The 17,571-nt window shown below is 40.1% G+C and overlaps 1 protein-coding gene across 1 annotated transcript; it reads left to right on the top strand.

Annotated features, from left to right (window-relative positions):
* Positions 1 to 4,495: 4,495 nt before the first annotated feature.
* LOC127930827 (uncharacterized) lies at positions 4,496 to 16,362 on the top strand. The gene is made up of 4 exons (XM_052521757.1): positions 4,496 to 4,524; positions 6,417 to 6,907; positions 13,944 to 14,162; positions 15,399 to 16,362. Exons 1-4 carry the CDS (start codon positions 4,496 to 4,498, stop codon positions 15,749 to 15,751), a joined length of 1,092 nt encoding a protein of 363 aa, XP_052377717.1. The 3' UTR covers positions 15,752 to 16,362.
* Positions 16,363 to 17,571: the final 1,209 nt, after the last annotated feature.

The following is a 17,571-nucleotide window of genomic DNA, read 5'->3' as shown; positions in this document are numbered from 1 at the left end:
AGTTTAACATCCAGCACTAGTCATTTTGAAACAGTTTAACATCCAACAGTAGTCATTTTGAAACAGTTTAACATCCAACACTAGTCATTTTGAAACAGTTTAACATCCAACAGTAGTCATTTTGAAACAGTTTAACATCCAACACTAGTCATTTTGAAACAGTTTAACATCCAGCACTAGTCATTTTGAAACAGTTTAACATCCAACACTAGTCATTTTGAAACAGTTTAACATCCAACACTAGTCATTTTGAAACAGTTTAACATCCAACACTAGTCATTTTGAAACAGTTTAACATCCAGCACTAGTCATTTTGAAACAGTTTAACATCCAGCACTAGTCATTTTAAAACAGTTTAACATCCAACACTAGTCATTTTGAAACAGTTTAACATCCAACACTAGTCATTTTGAAACAGTTTAACATCCAACACTAGTCATTTTGAAACAGTTTAACATCCAACACTAGTCATTTTGAAACAGTTTAACATCCAGCACTAGTCATTTTGAAACAGTTTAACATCCAACACTAGTCATTTTGAAACAGTTTAACATCCAACACTAGTCATTTTGAAACAGTTTAACATCCAACACTAGTCATTTTGAAACAGTTTAACATCCAACACTAGTCATTTCTTCCAGCACTAGTCATTTTGAAACTTGTTTAACATCCAGCACTAGTCATTTTGAAACAGTTTAACATCCAGCACTAGTCATTTTGAAACAGTTTAACATCCAACACTAGTCATTTCTTCCAGCACTAGTCATTTTGAAACATGTTTAACATCCAGCACTAGTCATTTTGAAACAGTTTAACATCCAACACTAGTCATTTTGAAACAGTTTAACATCCAACACTAGTCATTTTGAAACAGTTTAACATCCAACAGTAGTCATTTTGAAACAGTTTAACATCCAACACTAGTCATTTTGAAACAGTTTAACATCCAACACTAGTCATTTTGAAACAGTTTAACATCCAGCACTAGTCATTTTGAAACAGTTTAACATCCAGCACTAGTCATTTTGAAACAGTTTAACATCCAACAGTAGTCATTTTGAAACAGTTTAACATCCAACACTAGTCATTTTGAAACAGTTTAACATCCAACAGTAGTCATTTTGAAACAGTTTAACATCCAACAGTAGTCATTTTGAAACAGTTTAACATCCAACACTAGTCATTTTGAAACAGTTTAACATCCAACACTAGTCATTTTGAAACAGTTTAACATCCAACACTAGTCATTTTGAAACAGTTTAACATCCAGCACTAGTCATTTTAAAACAGTTTAACATCCAACACTAGTCATTTTAAAACAGTTTAACATCCAGCACTAGTCATTTTGAAACAGTTTAACATCCAGCACTAGTCATTTTAAAACAGTTTAACATCCAACACTAGTCATTTTAAAACAGTTTAACATTCAGCACTAGTCATTTTGAAACAGTTTAACATCCAGCACTAGTCATTTTGAAACAGTTTAACATCCAACACTAGTCATTTTGAAACAGTTTAACATCCAACACTAGTCATTTTAAAACAGTTTAACATTCAGCACTAGTCATTTTGAAACAGTTTGACATTCAGCACTAGTCATTTTGAAACAGTTTAACATCCAGCACTAGTCATTTTGAAACAGTTTAACATCCAACAGTAGTCATTTTGAAACAGTTTAACATCCAACACTAGTCATTTTGAAACAGTTTAACATCCAAGTAGTCATTTTGAAACAGTTTAACATCCAACAGTAGTCATTTTGAAACAGTTTAACATCCAACACTAGTCATTTTGAAACAGTTTAACATCCAACACTAGTCATTTTGAAACAGTTTAACATCCAGCACTAGTCATTTTGAAACAGTTTAACATCCAGCACTAGTCATTTTAAAACAGTTTAACATCCAACACTAGTCATTTTGAAACAGTTTAACATTCAGCACTAGTCATTTTGAAACAGTTTAACATCCAGCACTAGTCATTTTGAAACAGTTTAACATCCAACACTAGTCATTTTAAAACAGTTTAACATCCAGCACTAGTCATTTTGAAACAGTTTAACATCCAGCACTAGTCATTTTGAAACAGTTTAACATCCAGCACTAGTCATTTTGAAACAGTTTAACATTCAGCACTAGTAATTTTTAAACAGTTTAACATCCAACACTAGTCATTTTGAAACAGTTTAACATTCAGCACTAGTCATTTTGAAACTGTTTAACATCCAGCACTAGTCATTTTGAAACAGTTTAACATCCAACACTAGTCATTTTGAAACAGTTTAACATCCAGCACTAGTCATTTTGAAACAGTTTAACATCCAGCACTAGTCATTTTGAAACAGTTTAACATCCAGCACTAGTCATTTTGAAACAGTTTAACATCCAGCACTAGTCATTTTGAAACAGTTTAACATCCAGCACTAGTCATTTTGAAACAGTTTAACATCCAACACTAGTCATTTTGAAACAGTTTAACATCCAACACTAGTCATTTTGAAACAGTTTAACATCCAACACTAGTCATTTTGAAACAGTTTAACATTCAGCACTAGTAATTTTTAAACAGTTTAACATCCAACACTAGTCATTTTGAAACAGTTTAACATTCAGCACTAGTCATTTTGAAACTGTTTAACATCCAACAGTAGTCATTTCATCCAGCACTAGTCATTTTGAAACAGTTTAACATCCAGCACTAGTCATTTTGAAACAGTTTAACATTCAGCACTAGTCATTTTGAAACAGTTTAACATCCAACACTAGTCATTTTGAAACAGTTTAACATCCAACACTAGTCATTTTGAAACAGTTTAACATTCAGCACTAGTAATTTTTAAACAGTTTAACATCCAACACTAGTCATTTTGAAACAGTTTAACATTCAGCACTAGTCATTTTGAAACTGTTTAACATCCAACAGTAGTCATTTCATCCAGCACTAGTAATTTTGAAACTGTTTAACATCCAACACTAGTCATTTTGAAACAGTTTAACATCCAACACTAGTCATTTTGAAACAGTTTAACATCCAACACTAGTCATTTTGAAACAGTTTAACATCCAGCACTAGTCATTTTGAAACAGTTTAACAGCCAACACTAGTCATTTTGAAACAGTTTAACATCCAACACTAGTCATTTGAAACAGTTTAACAGCCAGCACTAGTCATTTTGAAACAGTTTAACATCCAGCACTAGTCATTTTGAAACAGTTTAACATCCAGCACTAGTCATTTTGAAACAGTTTAACATCCAACACTAGTCATTTTGAAACAGTTTAACATCCAGCACTAGTCATTTTGAAACAGTTTAACATCCAACACTAGTCATTTTGAAACAGTTTAACATTCAGCACTAGTCATTTTGAAACAGTTTAACATCCAGCACTAGTCATTTTGAAACAGTTTAACATCCAACACTAGTCATTTTGAAACAGTTTAACATCCAACACTAGTCATTTTGAAACAGTTTAACATCCAACACTAGTCATTTTGAAACAGTTTAACATCCAGCACTAGTCATTTTGAAACAGTTTAACATCCAGCACTAGTCATTTTGAAACAGTTTCACCAGTTTGGACCAGTTAATGATCTGATAATAATCTGACAATAATCTGTATATGAACAGTGGGAGCCTACTGTGCACTCTGATGAAGCATTGGTGGGGCAGAGTATAGTATAGTATAGTATAGTATAGTATTGTATAGTATAGTATAGTATAGTATAGTATAGTATAGTATTGTATGTTAAATTATAGTATAGTGTAGTGTATTATAGTATAGCTATATTTGTACCAATACAAAATGGTCCAAGGCAAAGTATTATTATTTTTTAAAAGGACACTACATGTTAAATTATAGTGTAGTGTAGCGTAGTATAGTATATTATATATATATATTGTACAGGATATTATAGTGTAGTATTTCATAATATAGTATTTTATTATTATATTTTATAGTGTAGTATATTACAGTATGTTATATATAGTATAGTGCTACAGAGACGTTGAGCTCCACTGTATCTCACAGCAGCAGTCTACTGTTCCCTTCTCTCTCTCTCTCTGCTCTTTTTCACCTGAGTAGCCATCTGGGAGCACTGTGTTCTGTGTGGACTGGTGCTGTGTTCACCTGAGCTGTGTGAGAAGGAGGATTGTTTCTATGCTGTGAGGTGACCTCTGTCTGGCCTGGACCCTGAGGGGGTTCCTCAACCAGGCTCAGGGCCCCAAGGCACCCTTGTCTGTCTGGCACAGTGTTTGTTGGGCACAATGACCTGAGGAAGATGCTCCCCTCCCTCCCGCCCCTCATGGTAAACATGCATCCCTCTTTGCCAATCTCCCACTGCTTCTCACAAACTAGCAGTCTGCCTCCGTCTGTGTTTCTGAAATACATTACTGATTTAAAAACATGGTATTGATTTAGATGTATGTTTCATACTTTTTCTTGCTCTGAAATGTTTTTATTGTGAATTTAGATGTAATTTTTTTATGGTATTAGAAATGAATAAGAATCATGAAAATTGGAAGAGGTAAGACAAAGTAAAACATTAAGTTCAAAGTAGGACTTGAAAGTGTTAGGTCACACTTCACAACTAGGTGTCACTTCCTGGTCAACATCACAGTGTCATGAAGCCAGTCAGGGGGAATGACCTGTGTGTCATGGAGACAGTGAAGTCCTGGCTGACTGACTGACTGGCTGACTGTTTGGGTGACTGCCTGGCTGACTGGGTGGCCGACTGGCCGACTGACTGGGTAGTTGACTGGCTGACTGGGAGACTGACAGGCTGACTGGCTGGGTGGTTGACTGGCTGACTGACTCACTGACACACTGACTGATTTGCTGGCTGACTGACTGACTGGCTTGCTGACTGGCTGCTGATTCAGTTCAATGGAACAGGTGGAGAAATGAGCCAATACATACATGTAATTCAATAGAACACCAGCAGTGGGAGAATTCACATTGTATCATGTTTGTAATTCATCATTTGGGCATTTTCCCACATTTAATTCATTCTGAATGGCATACTCCATGACTATTCCAAATAAAATGTAACGCGAGAGAGAGAGAGAGAGAGAGAGAGAGAGAGAGAGAGAGAGAGAGAGAGAGAGAGAGGGAGAGAGAGAGAGAGAGAGAGAGAGAGAGAGAGAGAGAGAGAGATTAAATGGTTTTAAAATATGAATTTGAGTCCAAGACTGTTATCAGGGACCAGTAACAGTTTATAATTACAATAATCACTCAGATTTGTATTTTTCAATTGTGTGCAAAAGTGTTTTGTACAATGGTATTGGTTTAGTTAGGCATGTGACTATTTCATTTTCACGAGATTTAATGTTCAGGTTTTCAGACATGTAGTTGTGCTATTTTCTATACTTTGGATACAATAAAGAGGGATTACCCTCCATTTTCACACGGTACATTTTATAGTATATTATTTATTTTCACTCAAGACACAATCAGAGGACAACTTTATTATTAAGCTTCATTTGTTGCTTATGCTTATAACTAAATCTTGGACATCAATTTATTAATTTAAATCAATTATGTAAGAATTGATTTCAGAGCAGTGTTCTCCAAACAAGGGCAATTGTGATTTATTTTATCCACACTTCAAACATTCTGCTGTCAGTTTTACGTTAATATTTTATCAACTATTGCTTGGTCCCTCAATTTTTAATGATAATGTCATCACATTTACTAATCTTTTAATTTATAACTATATCCGCACAGTTGTAGATGGAGTATTTTATTGTTGTGGTCATAAAAATAGTCTGCGGTCATTATGACCCTATGTGAAGGCTTTATCATGTGAACTGCCCTCTGTCTCCCCCCAGTGGCATTAATGAGGAGCACGCCATTCAATAGTGCACATTAAATGGGGTGTATTTATTACACACACGACGAAGCAACATGTTTTGCACTGTAGCAAAAAAATGTAGTGGATTGGACAAATGTAGGTAGTTAACTCCCAATTTTGTTTTGTTTGATTCTGTTAGTGCCCGTACTCCATTACCACATACTGTATTTACAACACAAAGCCCATGTGTATGTGTGTGTATGGTGTTTATGTTATCATGGTGTGTGTATGCATGTGTCTGCCTCTATGTTTGTGTTGCTTCACTGTGATTTGTATGTTACTACAACATGCTCTGGTACTAGACACGTCAAATGGCTTCCAATGTCTTTTCAGGCTTTGAGCCATCCAAATGACATGTATCTCTACCACTCCTTATTAAAGTCATACATTATTCTCTGGTTAAACTGGGGGGACAAAAGTAAGACTAATGTCACCACTATCATTTAAAGGTGCAGTACAGTCATAAGCATGATTATCCTGTGTTTTATATATATTCCCACACTGAAATTTTGGAATAACACTGTGAGATTTGGAAAATTATGAAAATGCATATTTTGTTTATTAAGAGCTGTTTGGGGGTTTTTGGGTGGGGTTTGTGGACCGCCTGGTGACATCACCAATAACAGAGAGTTTGCCCTCATCTCTGCCAATAACAGAGAGTTTGCCCTCATCTCTGCCAATAACAGAGAGTTTGCCCTCATCTCTACCAATAACAGAGAGTTTGCCCTCATCTCTGCCAATAACAGAGAGTTTGCCCTCATCTCTGCCAATAACAGAGAGTTTGCCCTCATCTCTGCCAATAACAGAGAGTTTGCCCTCATCTCTGCCAATAACAGAGAGTTTGCCCTCATCTCTGCCAATAACAGAGAGTTTGCCCTCATCTCTGCCAATAACAGAGAGTTTGCCCTCATCTCTGCCAATAACAGAGAGTTTGCCCTCATCTCTGCCAATAACAGAGAGTTTGCCCTCATCTCTGCCAATAACAGAGAGTTTGCCCTCATCTCTGCCAATAACAGAGAGTTTGCCCTCATCTCTGCCAATAACAGAGAGTTTGCAGGTTACACATGCCTCCCATGAGGCCCATGTTCCAATTAGGTCCCTCAGACGACTTCCCAACGGTCCTAACTAAATTATTGCTTAACAAATTGCATTTAGCTAAGAATGATTTAGCAAATTTTTGTTTATTTTTTCCCCAAAGAAAACACAGTAAGGTACTTAATTGTTACCATAGCAATGATCTGATCTTGAGATAAAAAAAGATCTGCTTTGGACCTTTATGCTGGATGACATGTAACGTACCCACCATAAAAGCAGCCGTAGAATATGTTGGCCTCTGTCTGCATGCTGAGTAGGGAGGTGACCGTTACCCCACACACACGGGTCGAAAACTGGTCAGGTCAGCAATCGGGGTCTGCCTCATTTCCTGTCTGTGTGTCCTCCACAGAGCAGAGCCATGACAAACACTGCTCTGTCAGAGTCAGCAGGAACATGCTAACATACTAACCATTACGAACACCTCCAGACAGCAGTGCTATGGGGGAAATTCCACATGAATATGATCCAATACACAGTACAGGTAAATTAGTTTGAAGTGGAAGCTCCAAAAAGTCATAAGTATTGAAGTACTGAATCTAGTGTCCCGGTTTCTATTATATTAGTTAACGGAGGAGGGAAAAGACACACACGCACACAGGTACTGTACATACATACATATGCACACGCCACACACACGCCATACGCCACACACACACACACACACACACACACACACACACACACACACACACACACACACACACACACACACACACACACACACACACACACACACACACACACACACACACACACACACACACACACACATACGATTCAAGGACGAGGAGAAACTGTTGACCCTAATGGCTTCAAGAAGATTGTTGGATATTGCGGGAGCTTTTATGAACGCATAAGAGATGACTTCCCATACACTCTCCTGAGGCACACTCCTGACTGAAGGTTTCTACCGGTATCTCACTGCAGATTGAAGGACTTCACTCAATATCAACATTTCTCTCCAACTCAGAAAGGATACAGGAGCACAGATAGCAATCCTACTGGTCAACAGACAAGACAAAGTGTTGAAAGACGGCCATATTGTCCCTATCATATTTCTTGTTTCTTGTTCTCTGTCTTGTTCTAACACATGACACAACAAGGGGGGTTCACGGCTGCTTCTCTCTGTCTGCAACCAGTCCAGACTAGTTTGCAACTGCCAACCCACACATTTGTCTGTGAGACAGTACTGGTTTCTCTGCTTTCGGCATTACAAAATCCCCAACCCGGTGATGGGTGACATGCTATCCACATCCTGATCCGTCTCTCTTGTGGTATTGTCACACTCTGATTTTTTTTTCGAATAACTTGTCTCTCAGTGCAGCTGGGATACGTATCAGGCAAGACAGCTAAATGATAACAGGAGGGTTTTGACAAGTGTTTTTTTCCAGACATGAGTAAAAACTATTTAAGTTACATTGACAAGATGGTCAAACTTTTTTCCCAAGATGGATGAAAGGAAAACAGCATAAAGTGCGTTGAGAACCACGACAACCACAAATGTCTGTTGAAGAGTTGCCCACTATGCATATCACTCCCCTTCTGCAATGGGGGCTGGTCAATAACACATGCTTGGATTTAATTTCAACGCCACAATGGTCAAAGAAAACGTAGATACAGTACGTTACCCTACTGTTGCACAATTCACCATAAGTCACACAGAGCTCATTATATATATTGACTACAGTGGAGGCTCCGAGGAGGAGGAAGGGGAGGACCATCCTCCTTTGTGAATTTCATAAAAATTAAATTGTAAAACATTTAAAAAGTTATCCTTTTTAAATAGAACTATACTAAATATAATACCATGTCACCAAATAATTGAAACACATAATTCAAAAACTATTTTGCAAAAAAGGTCTACAGTAGCCTCAACAGTACTCTGTGGGGTAGCACCATGGTGTAGCCGGAGGACAGCTAGCTTCTGTCCTCCTCTGGGTACATTGACTTCAATACAAAACCTAGGAGGCTCATGGTTCTCACCCTCTTCCATAGACTTACACAGTAATTATGACGGAGGACATCCTCCAACCTATCAGAGCTCTTGCAGCAACTGACATGTTGTCCACTCAATCAAATGAACAGAGAATCCATCTAGTACTGAAAGCATAAGCTACAGCTAGCTAGCACTGCAGTGCATAAAATGTGGTGAGTAGAACAAATACATTTCTTCTAAAATTAAATAGAGAAATGCTCCTAGGCAAGAGAGAAATAGATTTTGACATTTTTTTTCACTTTCACTGTCACTTATTTAGCTAGCTAGTTCAGTTACGCAAACACCCGGCTCAAACAGAGGTATGCTATGATAGCTAGCTGGCTATAACAGAGGGATGCTATGATAGCTAGCTGGTTATGACGATCCAACACAACACTGGAACTCTTCCAAGTCAAGGTAAGCTTTTGATTTAACTACGTTATTGCCACTGGGGCCCGCCGTGTAACTGCTAACTGACTGTACACTGTAACGTTACTGCATGATTGTAGTGGGTTTACTAACGCATTAGTTCTATTAGCTATGCTGACTAGGACGTTACTTTAGCTAATATGGTGACAACGGTGTGGCCTGTGTGTAGGGGTTTGGCATTCAGCTGGTGTGTTGTGCATTGAAGTCCACAAGCGAAGGGAAGAGGTGAGTGCATAAATGTGAGAAATGTAATACAACGTGGCTGCTATGAACGTGAACTGTGTTTACCCATTATCAGGGGTGTATTCATTCCGCCGATTCTGTTGAAAAAAAAAATCTTAAACGGCAGGAAAATGGAACAAAACGGGGATAAACATACCTGAATTTGTCCAATAGAAACTTTGTTTGCAACTGTTGGACTAATGATTACACCCTATATCAGCTAGACACAGACAAGAGTGTGAAAGCCGATATTGAATGTCAGTGTCTGTCCCCTCAGATTTGTCTCTCGACCTGTGTGCACCTGTAAACGTTCATTCATTCATTCATAGGCTACGTTGTAGCAACCTCATGATGGGTATAGGGAAAATTTGAGTGCCGTGTAGTAGCCTAAACCTATTGATGTTACGTTGAACTGGGTGAATGGAGTATGACTGACAGTCATCCAATATGCTGTAATATAAATAAGGCCATGCTCCTCCCTCATTTTAAAGGGCACTGACCACCACTGATTGACTATTCAACTGCGATTTCATTTGCATAACTGACCAACATTTTATTATTCCATACACCCTACTATCTTTACTAGCTCATTTACTATTACAGCTTTGGATGACTGTCAGTCATACTCCATTCACTTTCCTTCACAGGAAGTAACCTCAATGGGAGGAAGGGGGGCAATACTTCACTCAACTAAAAACAATGGCTTAAAATACTATTCTCCCCCAGAACTGGGTATACTTGCATTATACACTGTCAAACCATTACTGTAAAAGCACCACCTATACCTTCCTTCAATCCAGACACTGCATGAAAAATGTGTCAAATTAATTAAGGCCTTGTTTGGGTCACAGATTAACACATGCTCAATACTGAAAACTACAAATGTGCCATACCCCATGTATATATACTGTTCAGAAGTATTCATGGAAATGATGTGAGGACTCTATGCTGATGAAACTCTCAGTAAATGTGAGCCATGGAATGTTGTCCCGTAAATAGCCTTCTTCACTTCTATTTAGCCTGTGGGAAATGTGCCATACCCCATGAGAAAGATTGCAGACTGCTATTGAAACAGCATATTCCTAACCTCAGCAAAGCAAAATGTACATGGACTGGAAATGTCCCAGTAATGGAGTCATTGCAGTGCTAGATCGGATACGTGAGTGTAAGCCATATCAAACAGAGGTTCAGTTTCTTTTGCAGCCTCTCCAATAGGAATAACATTAGTGGGTAGGGTGCCACAGGCTCAGTGTCTGTTGTTTGGTTACGTCTGGTGTGTCAATCCCTCGCCGCCACACAAGGGAGGCCAGTGTTCCTCATCACAGAGAGCATGTGATAGCCAGGCTCGATCTCTGCCTCCCTCACAATTATAAGAAAACAGCTAGGAGGCTTTTAGCTCAGCCCAGAGAGTTTCATAAATACAACCATGGTCCAGAGCATTACTGATGGAACAGATGAGGCGATGCCCAGATCAGGCCTGTTAGGAATTCACTCTCATGCCGACTTTCCATAGATAAAGTATCTCTCATTTACAGATGTAGGATCTTAATTTGACCTATATTGTCACAGCAAAATAATCATGTAGCAACAGGATTGTTACATTTAGTCCATAATGTTGCTTAATCTGCGGTTAGACTATTAGCTGGCTAAAAGTAGGCTACATGCAAAGTGCAATACTGTTAGTACAACCATATGGTAGTGTGGGTTTTCAGTGAATTTATGTAAATCAAGAAGTTCATCTTCATTTCCTGTGGTGCAGGAAATTTATCAGGAACAAAAGAGTGATCAAATTAAGATCCTACACACGTACTCAGTGGTACCACCCTGGTGAGGGAGGTCGTGTGTGTGTGTTCATGGAAACAGCTTTTATTTGATCTATGAGGTCACAGGGTGCCAGATTCTTTTGTTTTATTAGAAATGTTGACTCCCAGCCAGCACCTCTAGGCAGTTAGCAACTAACATTATAGGACCTGAGCCAATAGGCTTACAAGATATTGATGCTTTTACACTTGCAAACCTTTTGCAAAGTCAGATTGTGGTTTCTGGCAAATAATCTATATTTGTTTGAATTCCTCTAAGAGAATGAGTCCCGAGATGATACTTAATTAGAAAAGAACTTCCTATCCCAATATGTATGTTGATCTCATTGGCTGTCTGGCTATCTGTACCCCCAAGGCAGTGTCATGCGCCAGTCACATCTCAGTGAGATTCTGTCTGCACCGCCTTCCTGTGACTTACCACCGATGCCCCATCTGTACTCACTTTGAAGACATACTGTAGCTGGGAAGGACATTAACTTCTCTGTCTGGATGGTCTTGTAGCAGAGAGGAATTCATGGTACCAGACAGACAGCAGAGCAGTGTCCCGTTGGCCTGAGACAACCCATACATACCTTCAAATACATTTGTATGAAGCAGAGGTAAGACTTGTTGTTTGTGGGAGTGAATTCTTAGAAGCAGTATGGGAACCTCCAGCTGTTACTTCTCTATGAGCTTCTATTTCACAGACCTTACTTGAGTTGACATGCTCTGTACACTCCCAGTGAACCAACTCATTCCTGGCCCTGTTTCCGAGCCGTCGTTGCGCCTTATAGTTACCAGACCACTGCAAGGCCTCTACAGTTACAATCCAAATCAAATCAAATGTTACTGGTCACATGCTTCGTAAAGAACAGGTGTAGACTAACAGTGAACCGCTTTACTTACGGGTCCTTTCCAACAATCCAGAGAGAGAAAATTAAAGAAATACACAATGAGTAACTTGTCTATATACACGGGGTACCAGTACAGAGTCCATGTGCAGGGGTACGAGGTCATTGAGGTAGATATGTACAGTATATCACAAAGTGAGTACACCCCTCACATTTTTGTAAATATTTGAGTATATCTTTTCATGTGACAACACTAAAGAAATGACACTTTGCTACAATGTAAAGTAGTGAGTGTGCAGCTTGTATAACAGTGTAAATTTGCTGTCCCCTCAAAATAACTCAACACACAGCCATTAATGTCTAAACCGCTGGCAACAAAAGTGAGTACACCCCTAAGTGAAAATGTCCAAATTGGGCCCAAAGTGTCAATATTTTGTGTGGCCACCATTTTCCAGCACTGCCTTAACCCTCCTGGGCATGGAGTTCACCAGAGCGTCACAGGTTGCCACTGGAGTCCTCTTTCACTCCTCCATGACAACATCACGGAGCTGGTGGATGTTAGAGAACTTGCACTCCTCCACCTTCCGTTTGAGGATGCCCCATATGCTCAATAGGGTTTAGGTCTGGAGACATGCTTGGCCAGTCCATCACCTTTACCCTCAGCTCCTTTAGCAAGGCAGTGGTCGTCTTGGAGGTGTGTTTGGGGTCGTTATCATGTTGGAATACTGCCCTGCGGCCCAGTCTCCGAAGGGAGGGGATCATGCTCTGCTTCAGTATGTCACAGTACATGTTGGCATTCATGGTTCCCTCAATGAACTGTAGCTCCCCAGTACCGGCAGCACTCATGCAGCCCCAGACCATGACACTCCCACCACCATGCTTGACTATAGGCAAGATACACTTGTCTTTGTACTCCTCACCTGGTTGCCGCCACACACACTTGACACCATCTGAACCAAATAAGTTTATCTTGGTTTCATCAGACCACAGAACATGGTTCCAGTAATCCATGTCCTTAGTCTGCTTGTCTTCAGCAAACTGTTTGCGGGCTTTCTTGTGCATCATCTTTAGAAGAGGCTTCCTTCTGGGACGACAGCTATGCAGACCAATTTGATGCAGTGTACGGCGTATGGTCTGAGCACTGACAGGCTGATCCCCCACCCCTTCAACCTCTGCTGCAATGCTGGCAGCACTCATACGTCTATTTCCCAAAGACAACCTCTGGATATGACGCTGAGCATGTGCACTCAACTTCAAAGTCCTCTCTCTACACAATTTTACTGACTCCATCACGTTTGTATTTTATTTAACATGATTCCATCACATTTTTGTATTTTATTTAACATGATTCCATCACATTTTATTTAACATGATTCCATCACGTTTGTATTTTATTTAACATGATTCCATCACATTTTTGTATTTTATTTAACATGATTCCATCACGTTTGTATTTTATTTAACATGATTCCATCACATTTTTGTATTTTATTTAACATGACTCTTTCACATTTGTATTTTATTTAACATGACGCTTTCACATTTGTAAAGAGGTGGGCTTGGCAAAGGCTCTATCTTTGGTGGCCATCTTTGTGTTTTTATACTGCAAGTTATATTGTAATCGATCAAGACTGTGTCTGTGTTGTTATTCTCATTATTTCCAAGTGCTCCTGCAGTTTTGTCCAGAGAGCCTCAGTCTGGAGCTTCAGCCCAAGTGAAAAGGACTGAGCACCAACTCCTCCTTCACAGTGGTCTGTTCTGGTTGGAGCAAGGTGACCTGGAAGTCTGCTCACGAGCCCAGCCTGGAGGGACTGTCTGTGGAGGACAGAGGAACCCCCAGTGTGCTGGTCCTCCACAACGTCACCTGGAGACACTCTGGGAACCACGTCTGTAAGGAGCCCTCGACAGAGGAGACCAAGGACATAGCAGTCTTTGTACCGAGTAAGACTTAACACCATGTATGAACCTCATATATATATATATATATATATATATTTTTTTTTAAAGGAGTGGGGCAGTTCCACTCATGTATTTGTACATTTTTTATTGGATGGCACAGAGATAGAGAGGAGTCAGTGTTCTGAAATAGCAGTATCTATTAGATGTAATCCAGAGGCAGCGGCTTAGACTGCTAGACCATCCTAAGCCATCATAGACCATCCTAGGCCATCATAGACCATCCTAGGCCATCATAGACCATCCTAGACCATCCTAAGCCATCATAGACCATCATAGACCATCCTAGGCCATCCTAGGCCATCCTAGGCCATCATAGACCATCCTATACCATCTTATACCATCCTAGGCAATCCTAGGCCATCATAGACCATCCTATACCATCCTAGGCCATCATAGACCATCTTATACCATCCTAGGCCATCATAGACCATCTTATACCATCCTAGACCATCCTATACCATCCTAGGCCATCATAGACCATCTTATACCATCTTATACCATCCTAGGCCATCATAGACCATCATAGACCATCCTAGGCCATCCTAGGCCATCATAGACCATCCTATACCATCCTATACCATCCTATACCATCCTATACCATCCTAGACCATCCTATACCATCCTAGACCATCTTATACCATCCTATACCATCCTAGGCCATCCTAGGCCATCCTATACCATCCTAGACCATCTTATACCATCCTATACCATCCTATACCATCCTAGGCCATCATAGACCATCATAGACCATCATAGACCATCTTATACCATCCTATACCATCCTATACCATCCTAGGCCATCATAGACCATCATAGACCATCTTATACCATCCTATGCCATCATAGACCATCCTATACCATCCTAGGCCATCCTAGACCATCCTATACCATCCTAGGCCATCATAGACCATCCTATACCATCCTAGACCATCCTATACCATCCTAGGCCATCCTAGACCATCCTATACCATCCTAGGCCATCATAGACCATCCTATACCATCCTAGGCCATCCTAGACCATCCTAGGCCATCATAGACCATCCTATACCATCCTAGGCCATCATAGACCATCAATCTCTTCTATTATAGGAGGACTATGGGGGGATAAACTGTGACATTTCAAAGTTAATACAAATCAGTGCTGGTTTCAGAATTGACTTCCCTTCTTCAAAGTTTAACATGTGGTGGACATGTACCTGATCTCTGTCCTCCCCTCAGACCCAGACAAATGGTTTGTTCCCCTGGGGCCAGGAGTAATGATGAAGGAGGGAGAGGAAGGTACCATTCCCTGCGTGGTGTTTTACCCCGGCGTTAACGTGACCCTGTATGAGCTGGGCAGCCAGGCCCATGTGGAAGGAACATATCATCCCAGTAAAGGGATCACCGACATCCTGAAAGACAGCTCCTACATCTGCCGAGGTGCCATGTACGGAGAGGAGAAGGCGCCCCAGGTGTATTATGTCTACAGCATTGTGGGTAAGGCTCTGTGTCAACACAACCCACAAAGTGAAACTTCAACCAAAAGGAAGAGTGTCTCAACAGATGTCTTAAAATTGTCTTTAAAAAGCTAGCTGTAAAATGCTTTTGAAGACCAGCCCGCATGAACGTTGGGCTTGTTATGATGTCCTCTGTCTTTGCGTTTTATTCTTAACAGTCCAGAAGTCCATGAACACCTTTATGAGTCTCTTAAAAACAGTGCTGAAACAAGGCAAGGCCTTGATGGTTAATTGTACTGTAGAAAAGCAGAGATAGTTTAGTTCACATGGGAGTTTCCTCATAAAGAGATGAGTGAACTAATGGGTGAAGGATTATATAACTTTCACTGTGGACCTCAGGTGTTATGGACCAGAGACAACACCACCCTCGCTGGGGACACGGTATCCTTGACACCAAACACGTGCCTAAGACCAGGTACCCATCATACATGTCATTGACATCCCAACAGAATAAAAGATTTGATTATGATGACAATCAATGCATAAGCCCCATGATAAATACCTAGAAGCAGACACATTTCTGTTGTTCACTAACATGGACAATAAAGTTGTATTGATATTGATTGTGTTATTTTCCTTTTGACCTTTGACTTCCAGTTACCTCAGTACTCTTATCTTGGTAAGGGTCAGGATAGACAGATGGGTCTCTACACCGTCCAGGTGGCCGATGGAGATGACGTCAAAGAGATCACCTTTGACCTGCAGGTCAAGGGTAAGATAGATAAATACACAGCTGAGATATAATTATCCGCTCTGGAGCATTAGACGTGTCTACATTACAGACGGGGTCACTATTCAGTCATACATTTTCCTTTATTGAGTTATCACATTGGAATATAAAGAATGGTGAATAGTTTCTTTCTAGTGATAAAACAATGGCCTACCTATGTTTCCATACTTACTTTTCACATTCTCATGGGATATTTCCTCTCCCTGCAGCTCCCCCGATGATAGTAGATCTGTCTAACCAGCACATGGACCAGGGCCACGGTGTGCTCTGTGTCACAGATGGGGCCCCCACACCCACTGTTCACTGGTACAGCTGTGAAACCATGGGAAAGTAAGAGGGAAAACCCCTGGAAATAAATACTGACCAACACAATGAAGCATATTCAGCCTCTTCAGTTGTGTTGCGACTTTCTCCTCTGAAACTGTAGAGGGTAGTGCAGCGCTAGGGCCACATTTGTAAATATTAGTCATAATTGTTAGACCTGTTGCTTATTTTAGACACACAATAGTCTATAGTTGTTTTTTCAGTCACCCAGTATTTCACTGAGATAGAAAGTCTCATAAATGTACTGAGGAAGTACAGTTCCCGCTCAGCCCAGTCAAAACTGTTCGCTGCTCTGGCTCCCCAATGGTGGAACACACTCCCTCACGACGCCAGGACAGCGGAGTCAATCACCACCTTCCGGAGACACCTGAAACCCCACCTCTTTAAGGAATACCTAGGATAGGATAAAGTAATCCTTCTCACCCCCCTTAAAAGATTTAGATGCACTATTGTAAAGTGGCTGTTCCACTGGATGTCATAAGGTGAATGCACCAATTTGTAAGTCGCTCTGGATAAGAGCGTCTGCTAAATGACTTAAATGTAAATGTAATAAACTGAACAATAATATTTTCCAGGGTTGGGGTCAATTACATTTCAGTTCCAGTTGATTCAAGAAGTAGAATTCCAATTCTCTTCAATGATTTTCAATGAAGAAAACTTGGAAGGGGAATTGGAATTTGGTCTGCTTTCTGAATTGACTGGAATTTAAATGGAATTGACCCCAACTCTGATATTTTTCTATCATCACCAAGAGAATCCACAATTATGACCTCATCACCCAGATGCAGTCGTAAGACCACAGCATGGAAGCACTCTTCTGGCTGACCCAGACAACGGCAGC

This window comes from Oncorhynchus keta, chromosome 6 (assembly GCF_023373465.1).
Source record: "Oncorhynchus keta strain PuntledgeMale-10-30-2019 chromosome 6, Oket_V2, whole genome shotgun sequence".
Taxonomy (NCBI): Eukaryota; Metazoa; Chordata; class Actinopteri; order Salmoniformes; family Salmonidae; genus Oncorhynchus; species Oncorhynchus keta.
This window is presented reverse-complemented; position numbering and strand designations above follow the sequence as displayed.

What these genes read in the sequence shown, in the direction of transcription:
- LOC127930827 (XM_052521757.1), top strand. Translation starts at nt 4,496, where the DNA reads ATGAATAAGAATCATGAAAATTGGAAGAG. An exon ending in AATCATGAAAATTGGAAGAG is followed by an intron (nt 4,525 to 6,416) that starts GTAAGACAAAGT and finishes TTGTTTATTAAG; the next exon opens with AGCTGTTTGGGGGTTTTTGG. An exon ending in CAATAACAGAGAGTTTGCAG is followed by an intron (nt 6,908 to 13,943) that starts GTTACACATGCC and finishes CCAAGTGAAAAG; the next exon opens with GACTGAGCACCAACTCCTCC.